Source organism: Fistularia commersonii, chromosome 11, assembly GCF_037954325.1.
Source record: "Fistularia commersonii isolate RoL2024-O1a breed Wild chromosome 11, RoL_Fcom_v1.0, whole genome shotgun sequence".
In the NCBI taxonomy this organism is placed as follows: domain Eukaryota; kingdom Metazoa; phylum Chordata; class Actinopteri; order Syngnathiformes; family Fistulariidae; genus Fistularia; species Fistularia commersonii.
Window position 1 is genome coordinate 17,056,742 of NC_141294.1, and position 11,381 is coordinate 17,068,122.

Genomic DNA, 11,381 nt, shown 5'->3' on the forward strand with positions numbered 1-11,381 from the left:
GCGTGCGCATGTGTTAATAGACACACACACACACACACACACACACACACACACACACACACACACACCCCTAACCTTTTCAGAACCCTGACATTTACAGAGCCGGTGCTTCGGGGGAGGAGGACAGCTCATTTACATGGTCTCAGTGATAAGACCCGCCGCACAACAGCCATTAACAGAAACAGAGAGACCCCCCCCCCCCCCCACCGACCCCCCCAAACTCCCCAATCCGGACCCCCCCCACCCCCACCCCGGACCCCCTGGGGGGCGGGGGGGGGGGTCGACACGGCGAGGACTCACTTCTCCGTCCTATTACAGCGCCGAAGGAAAAAAAAAAAACCCGCGATCCGCCAATTACATTCCTCTGAGTCGACGAAGCATGTGTGTGTGTATATGTGTGTGTGTGTGTGTGTGTGTGCGTAGCTACATTGTCAGCCAGGAGAGATAACACGGGTGAGGGGGGTCTAATTCCAAACATCTGACGGTAAAGACACTTCACTTCTGTTCACTGTTCCCACAATGCAATGCACCAACACACACCTGTGGGTTACACAAACACACAAACACACACACACACAAACTCCACCCACCTGCGGACCTGAGCGAGGTCACGTGGGTTTATTTTCCCTGTCTGGCTGCACGCCGTCATAAACAGACTGGCCTTGAGCCGGTGGGGGGGGCAGTCAAACAAAAGCTCTGGGAATAAATAGAGATGAGAAGAAGGGTGGAGGGCGGAGGGGGGTTTCCTGTGCTAATCGCTGGCTGGTTATCGGCCAATCAGGAAGCTCAGCTGCATCCCGCCATGAAGAGGGGGCTCGCTTCCTTACAATCTCAACTCAAAGAAAGAAAAATAAAACATCCAGAGTTTGGGTGGAGGAGCTCCACACACAGTTGGGAACCTCCACCTCCTCCACGCATGCCCAGAAGTTTCTCAGACCCCCCCACGGCTTACTCAGCCATAAACACAATGCAGCGACATCTACCCCCCCTTTGTGACCCCCCACCCCCACCTCCACCCTCCGCCCTATGAAAACATCTCCATGGTAACGGGCCAAGCGCTCCTGACCCACATCCGCGGTCCCACGCTAACTCGACCTGTCGCAGGGGTTAGTGGGGAGCGCAATTTCAGAACAGGGGGGGGGGCGCACACACACACACACACACACACACACCAGCTGAAGGGTTTAACTACAGCAGCGCCTCTTAATTAGAAATCCATCTTATTGAATTTCAACGTTACGACTTAATCTGCTCTCAAAGCGAGCGGGTGGAGGAGGTTGGAGGAGAAGGATGGAGACTGGGGGACAAAAAATGCAGAGGAACAGGTTGAGTTTCTGCTCCTGCTGGTCAAACCACCTTCTCGTTTCGTATCTACCAACTCCACCCACACACACACACACACACACACACACAATTGAAGACGAAACCAGCAGGTCGGAGGCATGAAAAAGTCAGAGGGCACCTCCGTCGTCCTCTGGCGAGGACGTCACGAGTCCAGACCCACATTCTCGCCCCAATTACAGCACACACACACACACACACACACACACACACACACACATTCTTATGGAAATGAGGTGGAGAACGTGATGAGTGTTTTCTCCCATGTTTAGGAGGTGATCCGAGCAGGGATGGGAAACACCTGACCCCTCCAACCCCCAACACACGGGTCGGAGATCTTCCAGGAGGTGGAGGTTGGTGACCTCCGCCTCCGCAGGAGAACCTCCAGGGTGTGTAGGAAGTTAAAAAGGAGAATATCTTTAAGGGGAAGGGGGGGTTCTCCAGTCAGGAACTCTGAGGAGAACCAGCAGGAGACCAGTCTCCTCTCAGCTGGACAGAAACCAGAGGAGAAGGTGGAGGAGGCACCTGAGGGGCCACACCTTGAAAAACACCAAACATGGCGGTGAATCAGCGACCGAAACTCCGGTCAAAGAGCAGAGGCGCGCGCGCGCACACACACACACACACACACACACACACACACACACACACACACACACACACACACACACACACACACACACACACACACACACACACCCAGGTTTCGATTGGCAGGGTGAGAGGCGCACCTGTCGGCAGGTGGAGTTCCTGGAAGAAGTGTTTTTCCTTACCGTGGGTCAGAACCGCCGCCAGCAGGAGGAGCGCCGGGAGCCGCCCGGAGCCGCCGAGCCACTTCCGGCCGTCGAATCTCGCCATGACCGCGGGACGTGTGTCGGAGGGAAGAGGAGGGAGGGAGGGAACCAGGGAAAGGAAAGGGGGGGGAAGGTTCTCCGAGGTTCTCCGAGGAACCAGGACAGGAAGGAAGGTTGTTCTGGAAGCTGGGAAAGCCGCTCCGGTGGGGAGGAAAAAAAAAAAAACCTCCGCCGAGGCGGGAACAGAAACTTGCGGGGCTCCGAGTGTCCCGAACCGCCGGTATCCGGTTGTTATCCGCGGGACTCGCTCAGGTGGACGTCCTCTCTCTCTCTCTCTCTCCCTCTCTCTCTCCCTCTTTCCCTCCCTCTCTTTCTTTCCCCGCCCCCCCACGCCGGCGGAGGAGGAGTGCCGCTCCGCTCGGTCCGCCCAGACAAATAGTTCCTCTGCCTGAGTGAGCGGGCGGGGTGACGTCATCAGGCGGGAGGGGGGGGGGGGGCGCGCCCACGAACCAATTACGCGTGTGTGTGTGTGTGTGTGTGTGTGTGTGCACTTGTTGACATCGCCCGGAAGTGTGTTTACCCTGAAAACACTGGTTGTACCCCTTGGTAAATGTGTCCCTCCGCTGGGGAGCGGAAAAGTGGACGCCGGTGTCGCGATGCGTGCGCGTGTCTTCCGTGGAAAAGACGTGACTTTCACAGATAATAAATAAAATAAATACAATTTTGGGAAAAAAAAAAAAAAGTGAATTCCGACGGAGCGGGAAGTGGAGGTGCGCAGCGCCCTCTGGCGGTGGCCCGCGCATGCGCAGCTTAACTTTATGTATTGTGGGGGGGGTGCTTGTTTGTGCGCGTGCCAGGTGTGAAAGTTGTTCTTGAGTTTTGAGAAGCAGAGAACCCAGAAGATCTGCAGGTTCCAGAAGATTAGGAGGAGATCAAGAGATCTTTCACACCTTCACACCTTCTCCTGTATCACCTTCACACCTCCAACACTACCTTCACACCTCCTCCCTGCACCTTCTCAAAAGCCTCTTCCAAAACCACAATCACAGCTCCTCCAAAACCACCTGCACCACCTTCACACCTCCTACCTGCACAACCTTCATACCACCTTCACAACTCCTTCCTGCAGCATCTCCACACCTCCAACACCACCTTCACACCTCCTACTTGCACAACCTTCATACCACCTTCACACCTCCTCCAACACCACCTTCACACCTTCTACCTGCAGCATCTCTACACTTCATCCAACCCCACCTTCACACCTCCTCCAACACCACCATGACACCTCCTACCTGCACCATCTTCACACCTTCTACCTGCACAACCTTCATACCACCTTCACACCTCCTTCCTTCACCATCTGAAACAAGTCGTCCTGCATCACCTCCACACCATCTTCACACCTTCTACCTGCAGCATCTCCACGCCTCCTCCAACACCACCTTCACACCTCCTACCTGTACCATCTGAAACAAGTCCTCCTGCATCACCTTCACACCTCCTCCAGCAGCTCCAAACCACCTCCCCCCCTCCCACCAGCACCTTCACTCCTCCTCCCTGCATCTTCTCCAAGTCCTCCTGCACCACCCCTCCTCCTCCCCGGTCCTTCAGCCCGTTAGCCACTCATTAGCCGCCGCTGATAATTTACCCCTCGACTCTTAAAAGCATCTCCCCCTTCTTCCTCCTCCTCCAGCACCTCCGCCCTGTGATTGGACAACCTCTCCCCCCCCATACTGTGATTGGACAACCGCCCCCTCCTGCCCCACGGTGGTGATAATGGAGGGACACAGTGATGGAGCTCCAAGGAACCGATAAGACCTTTGGTTTAATTACAGACATTAATGGGTTGGAGAGATGAGTGCAGCTCCGCACCTCCACCCATCCCTCGCTTTTGTACTCCACCTCCACCCATTCCCCGCTTCCACCTCCATCCGTCCATCTTCTCTGCACTCCACCTCCAAATGTCCCTTGATTCTGCACTCCACCTCCACCCATCCAGTTTCCGTTCCCTTCCTGTCCTCCACTTCCATTCTCTACCTCCACCCATCTCTTGTTTCCTTACTCCACCCCAAACCACCCTTGACTTCACACTATCCACCTTTACCTCGCCTCCACTCTCTACCCTTCCCTCGCTTCCTGCTCTTCACCTCCACCTGTCCCTTGCTTCCGTTCTCCACCTCCACCCGTCCCTTGCTTCCGTTCTCCACCTCTGCCCACCCCTTGTTTCCTGTCCGCTTTTCTCCACCTCCATCCAACCTCCGCTTCTGTTCTCTACCTCCACCCATCCCTTGTTTACTGCCCGCTGTCCTCCATCCATCCCTTCCGTTCTCCACCTCTGCCCATCCCTTGTTTACTGCCCGCTGTCCTGCATCCATCCCTTACTTACGTTCTCCACCTCCAGCCGTCCCTCGGTCCCTGGCCGCCGTCCGTTATCAGTTGTGGTCCAGAGGTTCTCCATGAGCAGTGGTTTCCTGCAAATTGTCTCCGGCTGGTGGAGGGACTTCCTGTCAGGCAGGAAGCGGCTCTGCAGTCTTGACGTGCCATCAGTTCGGCAGCGACGGCTCAGCATTGAAGGAGCGGCGTCTCCTTTGCGGTCCGGAGAACCTCAGGATGGAACCAAGGCTCCTGACTCTGGTTCTGGTTTGCATCTCCAGTGTCTCTTCAGCAGGTAAGGAACCCGGTCCGTAGAGGGGAGGAGGTCTTCGGTTCTGGGGAACCTGGGAGGGGAACGGAAGTTCCCGCAGAACGTCTCTCAGGTTCTAAGTTGCAGGCGGACACGGAGCAGGGCATCGTGGAGCAGAAGGTAGAAGTCAGTGGCAGGTTCTCTTGGTTCTCCAGGTTGTTCCTCGCAGGTTCTGCAGCAACGTTATCACAGCTTTTCTCCAAATATGGAGCTAAAGACGGAGATGAAGGGACATTTCCTGGTGACGATCGCCTTGAGGACATTCAGAACTTTGAGATCATTTCAGACTCGAAGAGCATTGTGAAAAGTGAAAACATTTAGAGCATTTTGAACATTTAAAGAAGTGGGTTCCTCCTGTTGTCCTCCCACGTTCTTCCAGGGATACTCCCATGTTCTGCCTGGAATCCTCGTGTTCATGCTGGGTTCCTCTCCTGTTCCTCCAATAGTCCTCCTGAGTTCTCCCTGGATTCGTCCCAGGCTCGCCTCATGTTCCTCCCATGTTCCTCCCATGTTCCTCCCATGTTCCTCCAACATCCCTCCCATATTCATCCCATGTTCTTCCTGGGCTCCTCCCATGCGCCTCTGGGTTCTTCCAATTTTCTTCCTGGGTTCCTCCTGGATTCCTCCGATGTTCTTAACAAGTTCCTCCAATGTGTCTCCAGTGTGCCTTTTGAGTTCCCTCCATGTTCCTCCTTGGTTCCTCCCGTGTTCCTCCCGGCGGAGCGCGTTCTTTAACGTATCGCTGCAGGAACCCTCCCAGGCCTTCTGACTGGAAGCCCATTCTTTCTCCACCAGGCTGGGACGAGATAGTGGTGGGCCAGGAGGACGCCCCCGTCACCCTGCCCTGCAACCACAGCACCACCCGGGGGCCAGTGGGCGTGGTCTGGACGTCCCGCCCGCTGCAGGAGGACAACTTGAAGCTGGTGCTCTCCTCTAACGAGAGGATGGAGGTGTCCGCGAGCTCATCCAAGCCGCCGATGCGTCTGGTGGACCATCTCTACCGGGACAGCGGGAACTTCTCGCTGCTCTTCCATCCGCGGGCCGAAGACGGGGGCCTCTACATCTGCATGGTCCAGGAGAACCAGAGGCCCTTGATGCAGAGGGTGATCCTCCTGGTGGTGCTCACAGGTAGAACCCACAGAGAGTCCTGAAGGCCGTCTGTAGATCTCCATGTGATGGCTCTTTCTTTGTGGGCTTGATGTTGAAAGGATCTTCAGAAGATTCTCCACTTCTGGTTCCTCATCTGTTTCATGTTCTCCACGCAGCTGTTCTCCAAGCTCACAGCTAGGACGTCCCTGTTCGAGGACGACCAGCTTCTCCCTTTTGTTCTCTCCATGTTCTCCCTTTCTGGGTTCTCTGATTTTCCTTCCGTAATCTACTGGCCACCTGAAAAACCACCATCAGCAAAACAGTTTATAGATGGATGAATGAATGAATGAATGAACCTACTTCTGACCATTACTCACCAGCTTCTTGACAAGTAACTTCATCACTTCCTTCAACTTGCCCTTGTGCTCTTACTGACAGGGCTACCTCCTCATGTATCCATTCACTCACCCTCTCAGTCTGACTTGGTCACTGTGTGGTGAGTACTCCAGTACTCCGAGAGTACTGGGAGAGCACTCCAGGACCTCTCAGAGAGTACTCCAAGGGTACTCAGAGAGTACTCCAAGGGTACCCCAAGAGTACTTGTTGCCAGTGCTTGTCCCTGCTGTGTTCCCAGTGTCCCTGAGGCCGTCGGGTCCACTCCCCGAGCACAGCACCCTGTGCCTGACCTCCCGTCTGAGCCCGTCCATGGCGGAGCTCTCCGTGGCGTGGACGGGCCCGGCCGGGTTCCCCATAAGGACAGAACGGAATGACAACTGCACGGAGGCCAAGGTACCGCGGGTGGACAGAAGTGACCACGGTACCTACGTGTGCAGGGTGCACCAGCGCGGGTGGACCGCCCCGCTGTACAGCTTCAAGGTGGAGGTGTTGGTCGCCGGTGAGTCCGTGGGAGGCGGGGGTGGAGGGGGGGGGGAGGGTTCCGCCGCGGTTTCTCAGTCGGTTCCGCAGATCCGATTCAGGCGGAGCGAAATCGGGGATTGAGGCGGAAACAAGATCAGAGGAGCCCTCGTTCCCCGCCTCCTCGACTGACCCAGATTCTTGTGAATTTCATATCGGTATGTCTCTCTCTGCCGCCCCCACCCTACCCCCACCCCCACCCCCACCTCCACCTCCATCTCAACCCCTCCCCTTAGACGGCACCGTGGCCTCCTTCAGGGACGTCATATATGGTGAGCCAAAGTCCTACGTCAGCAGCTCCGACAATCAGGACTAGCGGAATGGCATGCTGTGCATGAGAACGTAATCCCTATTGTTGTCGCAGAACCACACACACACACACACACACACACACACACACACACTCACCCACACCCACACACTCTCTTCCAGTTGCCCACCCCCACCCCCACCTTTTCAATACTTCAACGCTGCCCCCTGCAGGTGAAGAGATCTCCGCCGCCGCCGCGGCCCAGACGGACTTCCTTCTGCGCTGCCCTCGTATGCAGGGGGACTACGTCAGGCTGTCCTGGAAGCCCCCCGACACCAAGCTGCAGATGACGGTGTACCTCTACGACCGCTGGAAGGACTTCACCCTGGTGACCTCAAAGAGCCACCGGCTGAAGTTGGCCGGCCCCCCCCACAACCACGAGGAGGGTCGCTTCGCCTTCCTGCTCACCACCAACCGCACTTACGCCGGCATGTACACCTGCGAGGTCTTCCTCGACGACCACGCCTTCATCCAGAGGACGGTGCTCACCGTGATAAAAGGTAGGGGGGGCGGGGGTAGAAGACCTGCAGCTTCATGAGGACCTCATTGAGATGTTTGGCAAATGCTGCCACCTCATGGATGAACCATGAACTGCCAAAACAGGAGCAGTCAGACAAGAGAGGGTGGTAGAACACCCAACCCTGCTCTGAATTTTGGGGGTATCTGGAAATTGGGGGCAGGGGTGGACCTAGGTGGGCACCAAGCTACCAAGAATCTCCTTAAAGCGCTGATGTTCCTTAGAAGGCTCTTCAATCACCTTCGGACCATCTTAGCAGAACAACTGCTGACGCCGTGGCGGGAACGTTGAGATGTTCCTCAGCCCAGCATATCGCAACTTTCTGATGGTCCTCTTTAAATCATCCAGCTTCCGATTTCCACAGAATCCCTTCTCCCACTACATCCCCTTCGTGTCTCACCTCCGGTGGTTGCCTAGCGACCGCACCCGGCACCGCGGCAACGGGCTCGTGAACCGCAGGAGGGAAGAAGGTGTGAACCGGTGAACGCCTCTGACGACCAGCCGCTAACATTAGCATGGCGGAACGGCGGACAGATCAGGGGGCAAAGAAGCGAGCGGAGCGGCATCTCCACACTCACACACACACACACACACACACACACACACACACACACACCTGTCATGGTGGCCTTGGAAGGATTTACTAATCGCAGTCCTGGTGGCATCTATTACAGCAGCCTATCAGTCACTGTCACTTTGCTTCATACATACACACACGCACACGCACACGCCCGCACACACACACACACACACACACACACACACACACACCGAACATGTGACACACACATCTTTGCTGCTCATTATAAGTATTCATTATGTATGATTATACCTGCTCCCCTCCCTGCTGAGGCTGTGGGGGCCCCAACTGATCACACTAATCAAACCTGAAATGGTGTGTGTGGGTTCTTGTGTGTCTGTGTGTGTGTGTGGGGGGGGGGTTGATTACAGCAGATGGATATGACTCCAGCCCCATCAACCGATGATCATCTAATGAATATCTATTATCAATTCTTCTCTCCTCCACCCATCACCCTCCACCCTCTCAGTGAAGCTCCGTCAGCTGCCCCTGAAGAAGGAGCTTGTGTGCTACTACTCTGAGAAGTCCCAGGTCCGGTCCGTCAGGTGGACCCACGAGGACCCCGAGCGGCGCCTGCGCGTCTACAGCAACGGCCCCGGCGCCATCACCCTCGTCCTGCAGCCAATCACAGGGCAGGACATAAACGGGAACTACACCTGCACCCTGGTGCTGAAGAACGGGGTGAGGGTCTCCTCATCCATTACTGTCAGGCCGCCAAAGACAGGTAGGATGGAAGGAGGGATGGAGGGATGGGTGGGTGGATGGACGTTTGCTTGGATGGAGGGATGAAGGATAAAAAAGCATGGGTGGAGGTGGGAAGGGTGGATGTTGGTATGGAAGGGCAATTGGAGGGATGAACGGTGAAATGAGGGATGATGGAAAAATGATGGATAATGGATGGATGGAGGTTGGCATCAATGGACAAATGAAGGACGGGTGAAGGGATGAAGGAGAGGTAGAGGGATGAAGGATGGAAGCACAGGTGGAGGTAGGAAGAATGGAAGGGTGGATGTTGGAAGGGATGAAAGATGGATGGATGAAGGATATAATAAGGGATGGAGGGATTAAGGATGGGTGGAGGGGTGAAAAATGGATGGGGGAATGAAGGATGGAGGGTCAGGTGGATGATGAAAAGGAGGAATGAATGGAGAGATACAGGAAGGGTGGATGGATGAGGGATGAAATATGGATGGATGGATGGATGGATGGATGGATGGATGGATGGATGGATGGATGGAGGGACGAATAGAGATGAAGGATGGCTAATGGAGGGATGGATGGATAAAGATATGTGAATGATGGATGGAGGGATGAACTGATGAGGGACGGATGGGGAAAGGAGGAATGGATGGAGGGATAAAGGGTGGAATTAGGGATGAAGGATGGATGGATTAAGGATGAGTGGAAGGGTGGATGGATGGAGGAATGGATGAAGGACGATGGAGTGGACAGAGGGATGGATGAGGGATGATGGGGGATGATGGATAGAATTAGGGATGAAGGACTGAAGGGCAGATGGACAAATGAGGAAAGGACGAGGGATGAATGGAGAAATAAAGGATGGATGGAAGGGTGGATGGATGAAGGACAGATGGATGGATGAATGATGAAAAGGAGGGATGGATGGAGGGAAAAAGGGATGGATGATGGATGCAGGTGGAGGTGGTGTGTCCGGGCGGAGCGTCCACGCATGTGCGGTAAAGTGACGGGGGCGACTCGACCGTGACTGACAACTGCATGATGCAAATGCCTGTAACTAGCGTGTGTGCATGTGTGTGTGTGTGTGTGTGTGTGTGTGTGTGTGTGTGTGTGCACATGTGTGTGTGTGTGTGTGTGCAGAGTCCCCCCCCGCCACCTCCCTGCACCCCTCCCTCTCTGCGCTGCTGCTCCTGGTGCCCCTGGCCGCCGGGGCTGTCGGCGTGTTGCTATGGCGACGGAAACACAATTCCGATCGCGGTGAGTCCCCCCCCCCCATTCATCTCAAGTCTTCTGACAGTTCCCTGTTCCTTCGCGGTCATGAATCCCCTCCCCCGCAGGTGGACCCCAGTCTCTGACCATCCCTTCTGGAGAAGTGGAGAACATCTACGAGAACCCGGAGGACTTAAGACAGGTGAGACACCTTCTCCTCCTCCTCCTCCTCCTCTTCACCTTCATCTCACTGACCTCTCCCCCGTCTACCGACAGGACATCTACATGGTGAGGTCACAGAAGTGTGTGTGTGTGTGTGTGTGTGTGTGTGTGAGAGAGAGATGTCCTCACCCTCCCCACCCTTGTCCATGCTAGGACTTGAAGCCAAGAGAAGCGGATGATGTCTACAAGGAACTGGAGCGGTAAGTACCCAGTATGTGTGTGTGTGTGTGTGTGTGTGTGTGTGTTTCCTCACGCTCATTGATCACCGGGCCCTGGACATTGGTGTGACACAGCGCTGTATCATCTTCTTGGTGTGTTTTCATGCTTTGACAAGTGTGTGTGTGTGTTTGTTTCCAGGTAGAGGCGCGTCACAGCTGATCACCTGGATCTCTCTGCCGTGGCCTCCAGCTTGAGGAAGGAAGAGCTTCTCTCTTCTTCTTCTTCTTCTTCTCACCCTCTCCTCATCCATCCATGAACCTCCAGTTTCAGCATTCCCTCACCATCCCAAACCATCTCAGCGTGACATTATCTCCAGATCATCTACCATGTGCTGTCCCTCTGACGGACTCCTTCCTTCCTGAACCACCACATCTTCATCTCTGCTGCCTCCGAGCTTCTCCACAGTGTTACCAAACCAGACGCCAAGGCTGCTCTCACCATCTCCATCTTCTCCACCTTTCCTTTCGTTCATGACACATTTCTACACCCGTCCCAACCTTCCTCCCCCCTCCGGACCGCTTTGTACTTGAACTCATCCACCTTCTTCGTCAGCTCCCATTCTTCAGTCCCGCATATGTATTGTCATGCTCTAGATGTTCCTCCACGTGCTCCACGCTGTCACCACAGACCACAATGTCATCTGCGAAAGTGGAGATGCCTCATCTTCTCAGCTGTCTGCAGCCCATCTCCACATCTTCCATCACGCCATCACATTTTTATAAAAAAAGGAGATAAGATACTTAAAAAAACAAGGTTATTTTTGTCTATTTATTCAATAAAAATTTCCTGTCATGTTTATT

The 11,381-nt window shown here is 54.9% G+C and overlaps 2 protein-coding genes across 4 annotated transcripts in view; one reads left to right on the plus strand and one right to left on the minus strand.

Annotated features, from left to right (window-relative positions):
* LOC147229789 (nectin-2) overlaps nt 1-2,499 on the minus strand; it is a 44,108-nt gene extending 41,609 nt beyond the window's left edge. Inside the window, exon 1 of one of the 2 annotated variants that reach the window (XM_086155431.1) lies at nt 2,115-2,487. In XM_086155431.1, the coding sequence (XP_086011557.1) occupies nt 2,115-2,199 (85 nt within the window). In that variant the 5' untranslated portion in view covers nt 2,200-2,487. Of the gene's footprint in view, nt 1-2,114 lie in introns of both variants that reach the window. The other variant, XM_086155430.1, reaches the window with a different exon arrangement.
* A 2,200-nt stretch (nt 2,500-4,699) lies between these two features.
* Nucleotides 4,700-11,379, plus strand: g6fl (g6f-like). Of its 2 annotated transcripts, none has more exons than XR_015106854.1 (11): nt 4,700-4,806; nt 5,617-5,949; nt 6,545-6,805; nt 7,062-7,097; nt 7,309-7,635; nt 8,702-8,913; nt 10,072-10,188; nt 10,269-10,342; nt 10,417-10,428; nt 10,516-10,562; nt 10,720-11,379. XR_015106854.1 is itself a non-coding variant. In XM_086155932.1 (11 exons), exons 1-11 carry the CDS (start codon nt 4,749-4,751, stop codon nt 10,721-10,723), a joined length of 1,524 nt encoding a protein of 507 aa, XP_086012058.1. In that variant the 5' UTR covers nt 4,700-4,748; the 3' UTR covers nt 10,724-11,379. The 2 variants fall into 2 exon arrangements, 1 of the variants encoding a protein (XP_086012058.1); XM_086155932.1 differs by having other exon boundaries at nt 8,702-8,956.
* The last annotated feature ends 2 nt before the right edge of the window (nt 11,380-11,381 follow it).

Excerpts from the sequence above, each read along its gene's own strand:
- g6fl (XM_086155932.1), top strand. The coding sequence starts at position 4,749 with ATGGAACCAAGGCTCCTGACTCTGGTTCTGGTTTGCATCTCCAGTGTC. Across the intron at positions 7,636-8,701 it reads GGTGCTCACCGTGATAAAAG|TGAAGCTCCGTCAGCTGCCC; the intron begins GTAGGGGGGGCG and ends CCACCCTCTCAG. Across the intron at positions 8,957-10,071 it reads TGTCAGGCCGCCAAAGACAG|AGTCCCCCCCCGCCACCTCC; the intron begins GTAGGATGGAAG and ends GTGTGTGTGCAG.